The following is a 19,445-nucleotide window of genomic DNA, read 5'->3' on the forward strand; positions in this document are numbered from 1 at the left end:
ATAAGACAGCTCTGGAGAAGGGGCGAAGTCCATTTGGAACGAGGCTGCTGTAAGCATGGAGAGGAGTTTGCTAACTCTTTTTTGGTGTCTGTAGGACATAAGACTGGAAATGAGAAGTTTTGGAAGAGGCTGACAGAATCAAGGAGAGTGGGGAGAAGGTTGAGAGGAGGTGTTGGGTTGTAGAGAGCAGGAGAGGTCTGCCAAGTCAGTGCTGTCAAGAATGGGAGGCTGGGAAATACCGAAGGATTTTCAGACTGCTGTGAGGATTTGTATGGATTTGTCCTGGGTACTTCTCAGCCAGTCTCCTTCCCAAGGATCTCTTCACAACATAGCATATTACAGCCTTGTGTGTGATCTTGGAAAATGAGGAAGGGAAGGTCATCTCCTTTTCCAGTACCTTTTCCCTTAGTGTACATGAAGGCAAGTTGTGCCTGGCTTTCTGACTTTTGGTAGCACATGCATTACAGTTCATGATCTGCAGCTGCAGCCATGGGGACAGCTTGCTCTATAATATTTATTGCGTATTTTACACCTTGTCCTGAATCTAAAGCAAACCACAGAAGAGTCAAGCCCTTGATCTGCTGAAGTACCTTCCTAGCTAATTTAGGAATCTTGACTCGTTGGCTTCTTTTTTTTTTTTAAAACCTCTTGAAAAGGAGAATGAATTGCTTAAAAATTGAGCTAATAAATTCTCAACTTTCCCACTCATCCTCCCTGGCGGGATATTACCTCTTCATCCATCTCTCTCCTAGAGATGCACTCTCTCTTTTTCAATACACAGGCTGCCAAAGAGACAAACAGAATCTGCCCCAGGGCTCGTCTCCATTCTTGTCCCCTGGGCTGTTTTTCTATCTCTTGCTAACATGCTGTATTGCCTTGTACCATTGACTCTTCGATAGCCTAGCTCCTGTTTCATCCCATGCTCTCTTTAGGTCTGAAACACATCATTGCATCTGCTCCACACGGGGTCTTCCTCTTGCTTGCCTATTAACCTACAGCTGTGTTGAAGCTCTCATACACATGCATTTGGCAGAGCTCTCATCTAAACAGGATGCACTTGCTCGCGTGTGAGCTGGATCATTGCCTGAGTAGGTGATATGATGGGAGAAGATGTACACTGAAGTTTGTCTAGAAGCTGGGGAGTCGAGTGCCCAAAAGACAAGTTTTGTGCTGTCTACTTAAAATGTGTGGTCCCAGTGCAAACCCTGTGCTTTCCCTGCTTGTGCTTATGACTGCTGGATATTACATCTCAGACAAAATGCTAACCCTCAAAGCTGAGGGTACCCTGAAACATTGTCCTGCTCACACCAGAGACTCAGCACTCCATATTCAGATGGAGTTCATCCAGATTGCAGCAGTATAAAATCCCCAAGCCAGATTCCCAGAAATACTTTTCTTGGACACATTGGTTGAAGAAGCCCAGATTCAAGCAGGAGCCACAGCAGGAGCCTGCCCATCTCCAATTGGTGGACACAAACGACCTTCTGTAATTGTCAGAAGACTCTCAGCCCCAGAGCTCTGCATTCAGTGTCCTGCAGGCAGATATCAGGGGCAAAGATATGTTGAGGGCACCTGGAATAGAATAACACCCCAAATTTTTTATTCTGGTATTTGTTTTTAAAAGTGCAAGGGGAATCATAGAATCATAGGATCACAGAATGGCTTGGGTTGGAAAGGACCTTAAAAATCATCAATCTCTAGCCTCCTGCTGTGGCTGCCACTCACTAGAATCTCTGCCTTACTTCTGCCAATCCCATGTTTTATTTAAATGGAAAAAAAAATTCTTCATAACGGGGAAAAGTATTTCAGGAAGAACCATCTAAGTAACTCAGTGTCCTGAAAAGTAATCAGATATCTGTAGCTATTGTAAAAGATAGATTCTCACAGATTTATACATGCTCCTGTTAGGAAAATCAAGGGTAACTGTCTGTCATCTTGAGCAGTGTTCCTATCGTACCATTTCTCCCAGGTATCTTGCAGTTCCATTGTGACTGCTGGCCTGCTGCCTCTTGGGAATACACTTTGGAAATTCGTAGCTATTCAGAGCATGGAGCAGCTTCCTCCTAGGTTGTAAAGTCGATTTTACAATGATGAATGACCTGTCTGTGGAACTGGGATGAAGGTGCATTATTTTCCTATTTTTCATATGACTGAGCAGAACAATATCTCGGGGAAACTAAAAAAAAAAAAATTATCATACAGAACCATGTCCAGAAGTAACATGAAAGAAAAAAATACATACAGCACTGGAGGCCTTAACACCAAACACTGCCTTGGGAGAAATAATTGCAGCACTAAATGAATTTCTGTGATCAGTTTAGATTTCTTCTTCATGTATAAGACGCTGCAGAAAGGGCAGACAGCATGAAGCAGAAAGCTGTTGAATTACTTCACATGCTTGAGAACTGGTTATTAAAGGTGAGGTGAAAATGTACTTTCATTTCATTAAGGCTAGGTTGAGATGGTCCAAATAGTTTGGGTTTAGGGTCCTAAGCACATTTGTCAGCTTCCTTTGAGATCAAGTCTTTTTTGAAGCAATGGTCCCTTCCTGCCTTTACCAATGGAACATTCTCAATTTGTCAAAGTAAATACAGAGGAAATGCAAAGTCTTTCTTCAGTTGACTAGAAGCTGATCTGCCAAGGATCTTATGTTCATCTTCAGGTCTGAAAGCACTCATCTTTATATGAAACCTAAGACCACCCTCCCACACTTCTGAAATACTGCTTCAGACTGTGGCTGCTCTCACTAAAGTTAGTTATATCTGGTCTAGTTAGTGTTCTCCATTATGTACTCACATCACTCTTGGCTGGGAGCAGAGGTGCCATGTGTTTCTAGAGGCAGTGGGAGAGTCCAACTACAGAGCCCAGCCCAGGTGCCAGGGTTTTCTGTTTCCCTGTGGTCTTGAGTAATGGTCTTTCCCAGATTTAGATGTGCTGGATTTTTCCCAAACACCCCACAGAAGTCAAAGGGAGATCTTTCTTCTGAAGGAGAAAGTGGGCAAGAGGACTTCAGGAGAAGGAATTCTGGTAGAGAAGGATCAGTGGGACTGCAGTAGGAGGACTGTGGTGATAATGGGAAACCTGGAGAGTTTGTATTGTTTATCTTTGCCAGGGTGCAGGCAGAAGACAGTTGTGTAAGGCTTGCAAGGAGTAGGTGAGGACTCCAGAAAGCTTTGGAATCCATCATCATCCATCTTTCAACACATTCAACCCACCCCACAAAAGTCCTGCAGACAACAGCTCGAACTTCTCCAGCACTGAACTTCCCCAGCATCTCTTACTCACTCTGCACTCTTCTAGAGCAGCATCTGAGCAAGAGCATAGAGGAGGGAGTAAAAGAAAGGTTGAGAGGGAAGAACAAATGCGTGGAAGCGCATGCCCTTTGCTGTGAGCTCTGCAGCCCTTCTGCTGCTGCCTAAGGGAAGATCTGCAGAAGCATGAGCTGTTACATGTCCATGCTCAAATGGGCCCATCACTCATGCAGAAGTTCCAGAAGCTCTGCAAATATAGAGTGGGGATTATCTGGTCCTACTGTTCTGGCTGCTGGAAATCTCACTGGTTTTGATAATCCAAAGGAAGATGTCTGTTATCCCAAACAGTCAGACATACTGGACTTTTGGCCAGTGTGCACAAACCTATCAGGGAAACCAGTGATACCCTGGTTTAGAAAGGCTGAGGTAAGACTGTGACAGGACAGGTTGTTTTAGTGCTGGTATTATCATAAAGGACCACACTGGACAGAATGGACCTTTGTAAGAGACTCTGTTTTTGCCACACTGGAAGTTCTAAAGCTTGATACTTCTAAAGCTTGATGCTTCTGAAGTTGGTACTGAATAATCACCTTTTGAAACTTTGCTGTTGGTTCATTTTTTATAATTTGTCTCACCACACCGGTTATTTCAGCTTGATCCTGCATCCCTCAAGTCCTTGATCAAGGCTTCAGGAAATTGAAAATTAGCTGAGTTAGCCAGTCTCCCTCTTTTCTGTCTCAGTTGGTCAAAACTGACATATCATGAGGAAACTCTTCAGCATTAACAATGCATTGAATATGTCCCAGATCCCTCTCCTTGTAATATTCTTGTCTGCTTTTTCTTTATTTGGGTTTTGTTGTTTCAGGGGGAGTTATAAAGTAGAAAATAAGATTTGCTAGAATGTCTGCATAGTGTGTGTCTATCTCAGCAAAGAGAAAGAATATGCTGGAAACTATGGAAAGTTCAAAGGCAGCATTGGCCAGAGCACTGAAAAGCTTTCATGCAAAGCAAACTGTGTTTGTTAGGATTCAGGAAAACAGGTTTCCACAGTTATAATAGTATCCGGAACGTAACAGAATGCTTGAATCACAAAAGAGAATTGCACTGTATTTATTGATTTTGCTTTGTTGTTGGGTTTTACTGCTTTGCACAACACTGCATTTGGACACAATGTTCAGATGTGATAAAAACTCTACATTACTCAGCTAAAGGCCATGGTTGAGAAGCTTTCAGAGTAGCAGTAGAAATTTTCACCCGGGCAAGCTGCATGGATACAATTTGTCCATAATTTCCAGGGTTCCGATATCCTCTGGAGAATGGACAAAATGACCACATGTTCCAGGATACAGCTGCTCCAGGCTCAAAATCCAATAGTCCACTAGACTTCAGAGGCTGAGGTGCTCAGCTGATTGTGGCAAGTATTTGGGGCAGAAAAGATCAAATTATGATTGGGAAAAATCTCTGGGGTAAAAACCATATCCACCTAGACCTAGATTGGTCCAATTTACTCTTCCATTGAGTGAAAGTCACAGTAAAGCTTTTGAGAAAAGTTTTATAAAACTTGTCAGGAACCTCCAGGTCCAATTTATAGATTTATAAGGCAAATGGGGACCATTTCTTGGTGATAAAGATTGAATTTTCCCCAGAAGCTCAAGTTGAATTCCATTGTGTATGGGGATGCAGCAGGACCCGCAGTCTCTCTAGGCTCAAAGAAATTATGGGGGATGAAGCTCATCGTAATGCAGAAATATTATTGATGGTTTTCTGTTGTTCCTATCTTATAGACTTCATCTTCTGTTTTCACATTTGCTGATTTCATTCATAACATTTTTTTTCAAATGACTTTTGAAGATTCCAATTTCCAAACAACAACAAAAGTCACAAACTCACATGAACAACAGCATAATTCTTTGATAAAGGAAAGAGAGTTATGATGAAGAACACATTCCCTCTGTGTATGTGTAATCTTTTTGATTAAAACATGCCAAGGAAGAGAATTGCGACCAAATGGGCAACTTGAAAAATGTTGACGGTTTTTCACATATAGCATGTCTGGAAGATAAAGCCAAGCTCTAAGAGAAAAATTTCTTCCTTTTTTTTTTTTTTTTTTTAAATAGGCAGAAGATGTGGTGTTGTGTAGCTTAGGATATAGGTGAACCACCAAGTCTATTCCTGTTCCCACACAGCCTCTCACCACAATTTTCTCAGCTGCTGACCTGGAGACCAACTAATTTACCCTTGTGGCTGGTGACAAGACTCACTAATGCTTCAGATGTAGAAGTTTTCGCCATGACAGAGTTTTACTACACCAATGCAGCCCTTTGCCAAATCTCCGGACTTTTCTCTCCAGGGGCAGCTGCACTTCTAACGCAACAGCAGTGCACATCTAATTTTAGATGAGAGAAGCAATTAGTAATTAAAAATAATAATCTTGGAGTGTTCAAGTTTTTCTTTCCTTGATTGCCACATGCACAGAATCTTAATTCCATGGAAGGATCCTGTGCTTGTGGCTTCAACATACTAATGCACCTCTCCTCAAAATAGTCTGGAGTCTGCAGATTGGTTTTGTGGGTGGCATGAAGGATTTCTGCCACATCTGACCCAGAACTGCTTACTCCTCCTTGCCTGTAATGGTTATTTATAGCTCTCTATGCATGACTTGGTTGTCAACAAACTGTTTTAAAGAGACTTTTAAGTAGTAACTCCTATTTTGATCCCAGGGGTTCCTCCAAAACAAAACTCTTTTGTAAGGCAGATGCTTTGATGTACTTTCTGGTTGGCTGGTTGCTTGGTTTCTGTCCCAAGGTTTAAAGTTTGATGACAGACAAGGTCTCATTTAGAAGTTCGTCCAACATCAAAATCATAGAATCACAGAATAGCTTGGGCTGGAAGAGACCGCCTTTGTGGCTCTCCTTTCGACCCACGGCAACATCTCCATGTCTTTCTTATGCTGGGGGCCCCAGGCCTGGACACAGTACTCCAGATGTAGCCTCACAGGGGCAGAGCAGTGGGAAACAATCACTTCCCTCGCACAACTGGCCACCACTCTTTTGATGCAGCCCACAAACCTCTAGCTGAAAACATCCAACCAACTCTTTATCCAACTAATAGTCCAGCCATGAAATCCATCTCTCTCCAGTTTAGAGATAAGGATGTGGTGCAGGACCATGTCAAAGGCCACAAATCCAAGTAGAAGACATCAGTTACCCCTCCTTGGTCCACCAGTGCCCTCACAGAAGGTCCCCAGGTTGGTCAAGCATGATCTGCTTTCAGTGAAGCCACAATGGCTGTCTTAGATCACTTCCTCAACTCTCACGTGCCTTAATATGCCTTCCAGAAGGATCTGTTCCTTGATCTCTGTCACAGAGGTGAGGCTCACTGGTCTGTAGTTCCCCAGGTTTTCCTTTCTCCCTTTCTTTAAAATGAGAGGAATGTTTCCCTATTTTCAGTTGCCATCGTTTATTTTGATGGTACAAAATGAAGAGTTTTCATTAAAATACAGTGGTGCTCTTTATGCATTTAAAACAGATTAGGGCAAACAATGCAGTCTTTTCCTTTCTGTTCTTTTGAATTCAAACTTTACATTTTTCCCACCATCAATAATATGGATTAAATGCCACATAATGAAGTACTGTGAATGGACAGATTCCCTTTGATTTCTTGTCTGTTCCTTATCTGTATATCATCTCAAATTATTGGCAGATAAAAAAAGAAAAGAAGAGGTAGAAAGATTCAAAAATGTTATTTGAAGCTTAATGATGAGGAAAAAGAATAGTGTCCTAAGTATATCACCCAGAAGGTCATGGGATATTCGATTGTCGTACAAATTCAGGATGTTAGCCAAGAAAGGCACACATAAGAGGGAAAAGATAAGGAAATTCAATTTCAGCATTCAACTTAAGTTTCACAAATCACAGGAATTCTTGGATAAGGTTTGTATTCAGTACTTATATTTGCATATCTGTCTTAATGACACAGTCCAGCTCCCAGCTATGAACTGAACATGTCGATGCTGTCTATCTCTTGGAGGGAGAAGAAATACTTCCTCGAGCTACGCTCAGATATAAGAGAATTCCTTGCCTGCAATTAAAAGCATGTCTGGACTTTAAGGGGTTCACCTGCATGTACATTTGATGCATGCAAGCCATATGTATGTGTTTCCCAGGGGAAGGATACATCCCTGCGCTCACTACAGTGGTAGCTCTACAGATCCTCATGCAAGTCCACTGTCTTTGCCTGCCTAGTTCTTGATGTGAAGAATCTCACAGTCAGTAGGCACAGTTCAACCTAGTCCTTTGTGAAAAGACTGTTCTCTTTTTCCCAAACCCAGCTTCCTTTCAGAATATCCCTAAAGTTTCTCAGTTTCCAAAGCTGGGCCATCACATTTCAGCCTCACCCTCTGACGGTTGCTGAAGCATACCACAGCAGAGATTTATTTGGCCACCCACCCCTCCCAGCAAAGCAGATGTGTCTAAGGCATTCAGTGTACTGTAATTCTCACTTCAGCCTTTCCAGAAACTGTAGTATCATGTATTTGTACAGCATCAGCTTGAGAAATATGCATCTCTAATAACCATCAAAACACCAAGGCAGTCAGATGTTAACACCCCTCTCTCCACCTCTTTGTTTCATACCACTCTAAGGAAGCTTTATAAACCATTGGGATGAATGGAGGTCCAGTACTGGAAGAAAAAAAAAAAGCAAGATTTGCTGTTTTATTTCTTCCTTCATGAGGAGCGAACAGCCTCCACTGAAGCAGGGAAATAGAAAATGAACCTCTGAGGCAGTCATGCAAAATCTCAGACAGAGCCTTACTCATGTGATTCTGTTTAATCACCATCCATTTCCACTTCACCCTTCAACTAAATAATAAATATGGAGGTGGCTTTTTTCATTACCATTTGAACCAGAACAAGTCCTGAAGAAAATGTGAAAATAAGGGGAAATCCTTAAAACCAGTGGGTTTCAAGATGCTGTTTTGAATATAAGCCACCTGTGTACATTTATAATCCGATAATTAATAATCCAGCATCTTTTTATCTTAGCAACTCTCAGGAGTAATTTCCACATCTGAGCACAGCACACATCATAAATCCACTCCAAATGATTTTTAAATTTGTCCTTTCCAATTCTGGTTTAAATTGACATTTTGTTCTGGTTGAAGTGGCATCCTCAGACGCCTTCTCCCCTGCAATTAGCTGAGATTAAGCAGTTGGAGAAGCAGCGCAGGAAAGATCAGCAATGCTCACAGTCTCCGATGCTTTGATCATACTGAACTGCAGAACAGCAGTCAGCTGTGGTTTGTGGTTTTGTTACACAAATGAATATATTTCTGAGGCTGCCTTAAAATGATCCATAGCAGGCTGTGCCAGTCATGGGCTGCATCTCTTACTACCAGCAAGTCATGTGCTGGAGCTTGTGTAGAACACACAAAACTCATCTTTTTGTTTCTTTAGTATTTGTATCTTCCTGCACTATTTAACTATTTAACATTAAAAAAAAGAAGAACTAAGCATGTTGCAATTGCCTATCTGGATTTATTTAATCATCGTCATTCTGAAAGCATTCAGAGCTCTGAGTTATCAGTATTTCCTAAGCGTGCTACAGATCTTTCTGCAGCATGTGTGCCGCTATCCCAGTAATGTGAGCAGCCTGAGAGAGGCAGCACAGCAGAGGGTTTTAGTCACACCCTATTCATTGAATTTAATAGCAGTTGAGCAGCTAAAACCCCTTATCGGTGCTGTGGGAGTGCATCCCAGGGTGAGCGTATGCCGGCCCCAGCTGCCCGAATCCTATCAGCTAATGCTGCCCGCTTGGCTGCACCGTGGGTACGGCACGCATTAAGGGAGCAAAGTTTGATACATGGGCTGAGTTAATGCGAGCATTTGGAAAATGAGATGATCTGTGCAGTCACACACATTTCTTACTGCTTTAACAAACTTCCTTTTGCAGCTTTGGGTATGTGCAGGCCAGGTCTGAGATGCTACAGTAGCAACCACACCTGGTGTAGTTTGAGTCTTGCAAAACAGACGAATAAAATCAGATTAGTAAACCCACTTCAGCTCACAGATAAGTTTCCGATGCTCTCCCCTTAAATTGTTGGTCTGTGCTTTAAATGTCCCAGATGCTCAACAGCGCTTGGCAATGCTGATGTGTTTTTTTTTCTCCTCTGCCCCTCTTTCACTCTGATTTACAAAGTGAAATCAAAGTCATGTACACAATGAGATGCTCATCCCTTCATGTGGTTACCAAAATTCCCCAGCAGATGCATGTCCCCCTGCATGCAAAATGGGGGAGCATCAGTAGGGCAAACCACTTTTGAAACAGAGCAGTCAAGGAAATGAGTGCGTGTATAGGATTCTCAGAGCTGAGGAAGTGTTGTGGGGGCAGAGAGAGGGCAGAAATGGGGACAGAGATGCTGAGCAAAAGAAAATACTTTCCTAAAAGAGATGAGGGAAAAAATGTTAAAAAATCATTTTGTCCTAGGGGAATTCCAGCAGGTGGAGTCCTATGGTAGATCTTTATTGAAAGCATAACATCTGGCTCTCATCAATACTTGTTGAACAGTGCCTTTAAATGAATTTGCAGAATGAGGAGGCATCATTATCTTCATTTTACCTGTGGGAAAGCTTAGGAAATGAGAACCAATTTGCTTAAAGTAAAACTTTCTTCCAGTTGAAACAGCAGTAGCCTCGAGTCACTCCTCATTGCTCCTGTGGAGGGGGTCTGGCTCCGTCATGCCACAGATCTGGAAGTATGCAGGCTGAGGCAAGGGAGTTTCACCGTACATTTCTCTCTGTTGCACAGCTAGACACATTGGTTAGAGAGAAGCAATCACTTTCTCCTTCCATCGTTCAGATTTTCATGGTTCCTTCCCCACCACTCTGTTGTTTAATAATAAAACATGCTGCTCACTGCTGCTCAAATTGTGTTTTCAAAGTTTCCTGCAGAGTCCCCAGAAAAAATATGGACCAGTTCCCAGACAGATAATCCCATACACATGCAGCACGGCAAACATCCTCTGGATGATGCTGCATGAGGAACACCACATATGTATCTAGTAGAAATGTTGGGGCTTGGGTTTGAGTGGGAACTGGTTTCGGCTGCGGCCACTCAATTCAAGCTGGCCCAGCCTGCTGCTTGCCTTCAGATTCCTATTTTTAGACTTAAAAAGGAAGGAAGGAATCCAAGAGTAAATGATCTGTGGGGGTTCAGCCACTGCGTTTGCTGGCAGGTCACAGCTGACTCTGCTGTTTGTTCTACATGTGTTTGCTGCCTTCACTAATCCCAGTGGGCCAAAGTGATTTATTTTCCTCTTCTCATTTTGTAAGTCATCCATTGGCAGCAGCCAAAGCCAATCAATTGCTTCAACCAGAGCTCACAGCACAGGCAGCAATCACAAAAAGAAAAGATGGTGAGGGATGGGATGAGGAAGAGAGTGAGTGCCTGGTGAGCACCACAGACTCCGTTGCTGGTGGCCATGGGTTTGGTAAGCTAACCTGTAACACCCAGTGTTACTCAGTGTGAGGAAAGAGGCCAGGCAACAACATATTCACCAAGAGCTGAGGAACATCACCTTCATCAGCAGAAACTTTCTGGTCCAGCTGAGGGCCATGGAAAAGTACACTGGAGATCTGGAAATTAATCAAAAGCCTCATGCCTGTAGAAGCAGCACTGCTTTCCTGGAAGGCAGAGGTCACTATGTACCTACTGCCTTTCCTTTTCCTCTGGGCTGCAATGAGAAATATATGTTGTTTGCAGAAAGTATTCTCCTGTTAAACTCCCTGAGGGTGAGGAAATCCACAGGATTGCTTCTTTTCCAGTGCTACTTTTCTTTACAACCAAAACACTCAGAATCAAATAAGCAGTATAAGAGAGTAAGAGTAATTTTGATAGTAAACTCCTGCTTTTTTCATTACATAAAAATGACAGTAAATACTTTATTTATTACCTGTAAATTAAGCTCACTGCACCACAGGACAAGTGTGTTTGCCCTGCACCATCCCAAAGGCAGCCACCTCGTACTCAGATGTAGTATCACTGAAGTGATGGATGGCAACGTCATAACAGACATCAGTTTGACAAAGGGAAGAAGTCTGCTTCCTTTTAGGGAGACTACAGAGTGAATTCAGGCAAGCAGTAACTGTCAAATTACAATTTGCTTTAGACCCAGAGTTCAAAACTTTAGCTTTTGAGAATTTTCATTGAAATTCCGTGATAGCAAATGAGAAGCTCTGTTCTGAAATGATTCAGAAAAGACCGAGTATCACAGCAGGCTACTGGACTGAGTTGGCTTGGGCAGGTTTGACTGCAGTTACTAAACCAAGGGTTTCCAAACCCTTGAAATGCCAAATATTTAGCATAGGAAATTAAAAAAAAAAAAAAAAAAGGAATCATATGCCTCTATTATTTTCAAACACAGTAGGAAATGGTAACTTCACCTCAGTATATGTTAATTACAAGTATGTGAGAAGCAAATCATGCTTAGGAAGCACCAACTTTTCTCCTTGCTTAGGCTATGGTCTTGTCTAATTTTGCATTCAGCTTCAAGGACCTCCACAGGCGGTTCTGCAAATGAAAGCTATGGCCTCAGCACAGCCTGTTAGTTTCAAAAGGCATCTAAAAACAATTATTGACTGCCCTTCTTGTAATTCTGTGCAGTGAACAGCAGCAGGCACATAGTGAGAAAATATCGAGGACACCTCCGAACAAAGATCGAGTCTGGAGAAGGAACCATCCCGGTGCGGAGCCACAACGCGGCTCAGACGTGGGACGGCGTTCTGCTGGGCGAGCAGCTCATCACCATGTCCTGCACAGACAAAATTGCCAGGTACCATAGCACCTCGTGTGCATGCATCTCAAAGCTGCTTGCATGTGGAAATGAAGTTTGAGGATGATGGCTACTGGTGGGGAATAGCTCACAGGCGCTGACATAGACTCCCCTTGTATGCAAAGATAGAGCCTATAAATAGGCGAAGTAAATAGAATGGTCTCCCAAATTCTCCATGGGCCATTAGTTGCTCTTCACAGTGTGACAAAAAAAATAAACTCTCTTTGCAGCATTTTCTGCCAATAGAATTTCAGTGCACAAATAAAATACATACGCTCTGCTTTTACTGGATCATTTACTGCAAAACTTGCAAACCAACCACCATGCAGATAAACTGACCTCATCTGCACCAATAAAGTGCCCTAAGTGCTGTTAAGAATACTGCTACTATTTTGAATGTCATTGCTGAGCTCTCATGTTACAGCCACCTCTGTGGCTTTCTGCTCTGTCTTGTACGTATAACATATCTTTATGTAGAATAATTTCAATAGTACAAATATTTCCTAATTATTCTACAGCGGTACATAAAACATCAATTACTTGTCATTCTCTATTTACAATATTAACTAATAGCAAATGGAGGTTATCGCAAACTGAATACAAAATGTGTGCATTGGGATGCATATCTACTATTTTATTAGTATATACCTATACATACATGTATACTTTTGCTCACAACTATATATACATATACTATGTGTGTTAACTACATAGAATCATAGGATCGTTAGGGTTGGAAAAGGCCACTAAGATCATCTAGTCCAACCATCGACCCATCACCCCCATGCCCACTAATAAATATCCCCCAGTGCCACCTCTACATGTTTCTTGATCTCTTCCAGGGATGATGACTCCAACACCTCCCAGGGAAGCACTTTATTAAAAATACGGTACATTGTAGCTGTAAAAATGTAAACTCTATGGCATGCCTTTGTTTAATGAAAATACACAAATTCTTCTCTTCAGCTGAATGACCTACTGAATGAAGTTCAGTTTCTCTGTAGGCTTAGCAAAGCCTGGTGTTTAGATGGAAAAATGCACAACTGAACTACTAAATGGAAATATTAACAGGCTTGAAGGAAAGAACACAAAATCCACACTCTGCTAAGTATAATCATCACAAATATTGTGTTTACTTGACACTATAGAGCGTCTTCTGCTATCGTGTTTTCATTTATTCATAAAGAGATAATAGAAAACCCAAACAGTTTTCAGCGGATTTCTCTCATTCTTTTCAGGTGCTGCTGGATTTTCCTAAGTCAGACTCCAAAAAATAAACAAATTCAAATTTTTGAATTAAAATATTCCACTCTGTGGTTTTGAATACCATTAGCCAGTGAAATAAATATCAGCTTTGCAAATAGTATTACATTTGCTGTTGATGGGGATGCTGACTCTAACGCATGTTCTTGGAAGCTAGGTTTTCTCCAAGCGCATCTACTAAGCACAGTCAATGAATCCTTTCCTTTTTGTCACATATCTAAACACCCTTAATGACTTTGAAGGAAAAGAAATCTATCACAATGTTTTCCATTATAAAAAAATTTTGCACATTTCATCATTGATATTATTATTGCAGTGTTGTGTGAATTATTGCAATGTATATTCTGCACTGTAATCCAACTGGGCATGGGATTTTCTTGTGCAAAACAAAGAAAAAATTCAACAATTGTTAATCTCTGCTTTGAGCAGAATATACTTACTCTAACAAGGGATGGTTAAATGCCTAGCAGAGAGGGGAAAGCAACATCTGTAGTAACAATGGTAGGGTTGTGTTTCAAAACTGACCACTTCCAAGCATGTTGGCTCCTTGGTTGCTTGCTGAACAGGTTAAGAGCAGGAAAAGTGGGTAGAAAAACTGCTGAAACAATCACAAAAACAAAGAGATTCAGAAACTCTAGGAAGAAGGAATGGTCATTCTTAGTAAAGAGGAAGGATGGAGTTAGGAAATGATCATAGGAGAGATTACTTATGGGCATGGTGAAAGGAGCTCCATTAACTAAAAATGGTGGGAACCAACTAAGGGGATCCAAGTGAAGATTTTGAGGAGAAATATTAATTCAGTAAGGTCGAGTGCACAAAGTCGACCGTTGAAAATCTTTCTGAGATGTTCATGAGCAAGTGAACAAGGCCTTCTAGAGATGTTCCCAACCACAGCTACATTTCACATTGATATACTTACCTTCCTTTTTGTCCTGTGGTCACATTTTAAGACTAGGTTCTGTGACTTTGTTTCCACCAGGCTCCAGACTACACATTTTTGTGTAGTCTGGTTTTGGTTTTCCATTTTTCCTCTCTGGACATAGAAAGTACAGACAGGAGAACAGTCCTGCAAATGAGGAGATTGCTGAGTGAGGGCCTTTTCCTCCCCCTCTCTACCCTCCTCAAGAGACCAGAAGGGGTTTCTGTGTCACTCTTCAGACTCCAAATATTTTCTCTAACACAGATAGTTGACACTTCAAATGTCTGCAGGATGCAGGAGTTTGGTTTCACAGCGTCTGGACTTGTCTCACAAACAGGAAAAGAAAAAGAAAATCTGCAAGGCTGAAATTCGTGTTTGTATAACCAAAATTTTACAAAAAGTCTGACTTTTATACTTTGGATTTTATTGCTTATAAAAGCCCCTCAGGAGCACTGGGCTATTAGAGAATGTTTCCTCTTGAGAATCTAACCAGTAGCTGTTAAAATATACATCATTTTGCATTATTTGCAAAGGACATTGCTATCAGAATATCAAAGACTCAAGAAGAAAGTTACCATGAAAAATGAGTAATATTCTGTAAATCATGTATCTAACAATTTATGTTCATTCCTGCTCACAAGATAGCCACAAGCAGAGAGCGATTTAATCAGATTTATTTGTTATTCAAAGGAATTTAGCAATTTTTATTACTATCAACACAAATTTGAAAGGATTTGATGCTTGGTATGCATTATTTGAGTTCTGTGGCTGTGTTGAGATTGCAGGATAAACAGCCTAGTATCTTACCCATTCCTATACTGAATTAAAGCACAAACACTTCTGGCATGAATACTCATGTTATTTGGCTCAGGCAGGGAATTATGAGGTGAAATTCTGTGACTGTATTATAGAAGAGGTCAGACTAGATCTTGGTGGCTCCTTCTGGCTTTAAAAACCTATGCATTTATATGTGCAAATTTAAAGTTAGGGCTCTCAGAATCCCCAGATAACCCACCCTGAGAGAGTATTGGCTTTTACACTCAAGTTCTGTGAGGCTCACAGTGCAGCTGAAGTCAGTTCAGCCTTCTTGCTGCACATTTTCCACAGGATTCAACCATGTTCTTTATACCCAAAATTCATTAGTTACACTAACACCTAGGATTTTAACTTTCATTACCCTCTATAAAAATAAACTGTGAAAAAGGAGCTATGTCATGAGCAACATTATTCTGAAAAAGAGCAACTCTTTGGGGAAGCAGTTTGTGAGTACTTTAACATTTTCTTGATGGCAATCACAAGTTGTATTAACAATTTTATATCAACAGAGACATCTTAAGTCAACATTACAGCACTAAAATATCTACTTTTCTTGTGGAAGCAAATCCATTCATACAACAGTTCTTTACAGGAAGTCTGTCACACAGTCCAGAAAACTCATTCAATTTTTTAAGCTTTGTCTTCTGAGTTACAGAGACTGTCTGAGCTGACTCACACCCTAGTCTCACCATGCTACTGGGTTTTTTCCATGCAGAGAAACTGGATAAATTGTTCCTCCCAGTATCCATCTATCCATAATAACTGTGCTTTCCTCCCAGATAGCTGCACAGAAAGGTTTAATGATGACCACTGCCTGTGGTCTGGCACTGGGAGCATGTGGAGGAGGCCACCATGACACAACAGACTCACAGTATAAACCAGAATTCCCAGGTCGTACATCACTGCCATACAAATGTATGAAAGATATTTTCAGGATCTAAGTCCAAGCATTTAGTGCTAAGATTTACTTAAAACATCAGTTCTTATCTGGATGTCTCTTTGAGGTCTTCAGTACAGCTCTTCCCTGGAACCTTCGTCCTTGGTCCACCTCCACAAGGGAGCTGGAGCCATTAAGCTATGGCCAGGGCAGAGCATGTTCACATTCACTGGATACTTTAGCTGTAGTATTTACTTCGGAGATGCCAGCTTTCTGTGCCTCCAACCAACATCTAACAGTGTACAGACATCTTTGAATGCGTGAGACATGGCACTTAGTCACTTTCAGAAGCTGGCATCTGTCAGCTGCCAATCTGCACCTGCCCTTGCAGGGTGCAGGCTTGAGAAATGTGTTTACACAGGCTTTGAGGGAAACAGTGCTCACAAACACTGTCTTTATACAGCAAATAAAAGCCAGAATTCAATGTGTACCTTGTAAGCTTTGGCCTTAAAATTTTCTTGCTACAGATTCTCAAAAGGTCACCTTTTAAAAGACTGTGTGTTTTCTTGCCATCAGGTTAATGGTCATCAGCTTCCTTGTATTTCACAGAAACAGTAGCATTAAGTCTGGAGGTTAAACAGGACCTAGAACATATAAATAATACCTCACATATAAAATGTCATAAGCAGTAACGAAGAACCTTCAAATTTGGCCTTACAGCCCAGACAGTCTATTCTTGTCCCACAGTGAAAGTTTATGGATGATGTGGGCCCAAAAGCTAGAAGAATCTTTTCTAAGAATATTTTCAGAGTATTGCAAGGTGATGTGGCCTTGAAGTACTGTTTCAGGTTTTAAGAGTGGAAATCTGAAAAAAAATTACAAAATTATTTGGGCACATTGAGTTATATTTAAATGTAGTGCATAAAACTGCAAGGCTAAAAGTCAGTGTTAGAAATTGTCATTCTTAGATCTATCTTAGCATTAGCCTGTTGATCAGAGCCATTGTCAACAGAAGACCTGACACGGAAACTCTTAAGAAAAATTACTTCAAAGGCTGCATATTAATGTAAATGAAAATCAATTAGCACAGCAAGATCTTCAATTAGAGGTGATTTGTGCACATGATTTGTAATTCTCCCTCTTAACCCCTTTTTATGTGACTGAAATTTCAATTTTGATCTTCCACCACAAGGTATATTCCAGAAAAAATATATAAACCACCTACTGTTAAAACACAGATCAAAAACTAATGTGCTAGTTCTAGTTTCCTAACCAATAATAGCTAAATGGTCACATAAATAGGAACACCACAGGTGTTCTGTTGAGTACAGGCCACCATGAATAACAATTTATATTGTGTGAAGCATAGCTAGAAATACTGGTAATAGAAACTGTGGTACAGGAGGTTAACAACATGCCAAGTGGATAAGACTTAAAGCTTTTAATAATGACCAAAAAGTGTGTCTTTTACAAAAAGCCCTAACAAAATAAGCTTTGAAATTCATCAGCCAAGGTCTCCAAAGGTTCCAAGGAGACATGTCAGTCTCAGAGAGCTTCAGTGGCAGATGGACACTTTGCCCTGAGAAGTTCTGTTGAAGCATCGAGGCCAATATCCCCACATCTCAGCCTCAAAGGGATTAGAGAGCTGGCATGCACTCGTATTTCATTTTGTTTAATGTCACTTTGTATGATCATATGGCCAATGTTGAAAATAGCTTGGGGTCGACATGGAGATGTATTTCCCTGCATGCCTTCCTAGTGGTGTAGGGCCGTGAGGAGCGTGGAAGCCAGACAGAGTTCTGTTGTGCCCAGTGGGGCCAGGAGAGACAGCATCTCACTGAAGAAAGATTGCCTGCGCTGGGATGCCTCCTACTCGTCCCTGGCATTTCCATGATTGACAAACAGGGAAAAACATATTGACTTAAGGATTATCTATATTGGAAACTGGATGCAGGATTTTGTCTTTGTAAATAGTGCAGCAATATCCGGTGTTTGAGCGAAAGAAAAAGTATGCTTTCCTTCCATTAAAAGCACCAAAATATCCCATTTGTAAGTGAAAAGGGGAGACACTTGGTTTTGTTGATCCATCTCACTGAAGATTTTGGGTGTTTTTAAAACCATTTGTGACTAAGGGATCTATGGGTTGATTTTCCCTGTATTGGCAGGGTTACTAAGAAGTGTACAGCGTATAAGTTATTAGAAAGATGCACAGATTTGAAAACCCTTAAAATCCTTCACAATTACGAAAATTCAGGATGATCCAGCATATTTCTTCATAGGGAGAAAAGTTACTTTGGTATATCAAGGACTTGAAATGTAACACTGCATTGCTCTGAATAGTAATTCTATTTTGAAAAGCAGCATTTGAAGTGAGCACTTTGTTATGGATGGGAACACAGTTATTTTCATGCACCTGTATCAGGCTACAGAGAAATCACTTCTTCAGAAGTGAACAACCTTATGAATAGTCTCACTGTTGCTCCTTCCCTGTCATCTACCTACAAATAATCCTATAGGTGCTCTGTCTTCTAAGGGCCATGTTTAGTTGTTACAGTGCAGTGTAGTATCCATGTTTGTTGATCAAGGGATAAACAATAAACAGGACAGAAGACCCCAAAGACCTTCCTCTAGGTATTTCTCAGTTAAATCTGTTCCCTATGGAAAATGCTGAACTGGATGCCATTTAAAGAGCAGAAACAAAGTGATTAAATGAAAACTTCCACCATTGACATCATTCTTTTACTGTGCTCTGAGGAATGGGTCTTGTTTTGCTTGGCATCTCAGTGCAGCGCAGCCCTTTTCCTAGAACTTGGTTGGACTTGGTGGGACTTGTGCATATGCTCATAGTTGCATTGCAGATATGCAAGCAAAGGTTATTTCTTTTTCCATCTCTCCCCCCTGAATAGATGCTGATGTAATAAGGCTGTATCAAACCAGGAAGCAACAAGTAGCATGTCACTCATCGCATGCATGGTGGCAGTGACATCACTCTCATCCTGTCTCCCAAAGACACCATGGAGGACAGCATTTTTGGTGTTACTCAGAGAGCCAGTAAGGCTTCCAAGCTTCCAGCACCTCTTTTGACTTCTCTGCCCTTTATACCATAGGGTGCTATCTAATTCTGGGACAGCCTCTCTTTACAACTTTTTCTCATCAGGCACAGCTGTTTTTGTGCCCAATGTGTCTCCTTATTCCTTTGGTGTGGCTGCTCCTCCATTCAGTCAGTCCTGGAGCTTTTTATACCTTGGAGTCAAGACTCACCATTGCTGACATATGATTTCCATGTTCCCTCAAACCTGCCTGGGTCTTCTTTCTAGACAGTTTTTCTTAAGCAACTGGGGACTCTAGCTCTACTGCCAATTAATGATGCAGCCTTCAGCAAATCATACCACTTTTCCATCTTGGTTTCCACATGTATATAAAACTGGGGTTTTAGCTCCAAGAAGCATTATGAGAATTGTTTATGAAATGCTTTTAGCACACAGGGGC

At 41.2% G+C, this 19,445-nt stretch overlaps 1 protein-coding gene across 1 annotated transcript in view; it reads left to right on the top strand.

Moving 5' to 3' along the window:
• ADARB2 (adenosine deaminase RNA specific B2 (inactive)) overlaps positions 1-19,445 on the top strand; it is a 298,031-nt gene that overhangs the window by 269,253 nt on the left and 9,333 nt on the right. Inside the window, exon 7 of the mRNA XM_065731583.1 lies at positions 11,913-12,081. Coding sequence (XP_065587655.1) covers positions 11,913-12,081 — 169 coding nt within the window. The remainder of the gene's footprint in view (positions 1-11,912; positions 12,082-19,445) is intronic.

This window comes from Cyrtonyx montezumae, unplaced genomic scaffold (assembly GCF_038088225.1).
Source record: "Cyrtonyx montezumae isolate F1298 unplaced genomic scaffold, pur_monq_1.0 scaffold_14, whole genome shotgun sequence".
Lineage (NCBI taxonomy): Eukaryota > Metazoa > Chordata > Aves > Galliformes > Odontophoridae > Cyrtonyx > Cyrtonyx montezumae.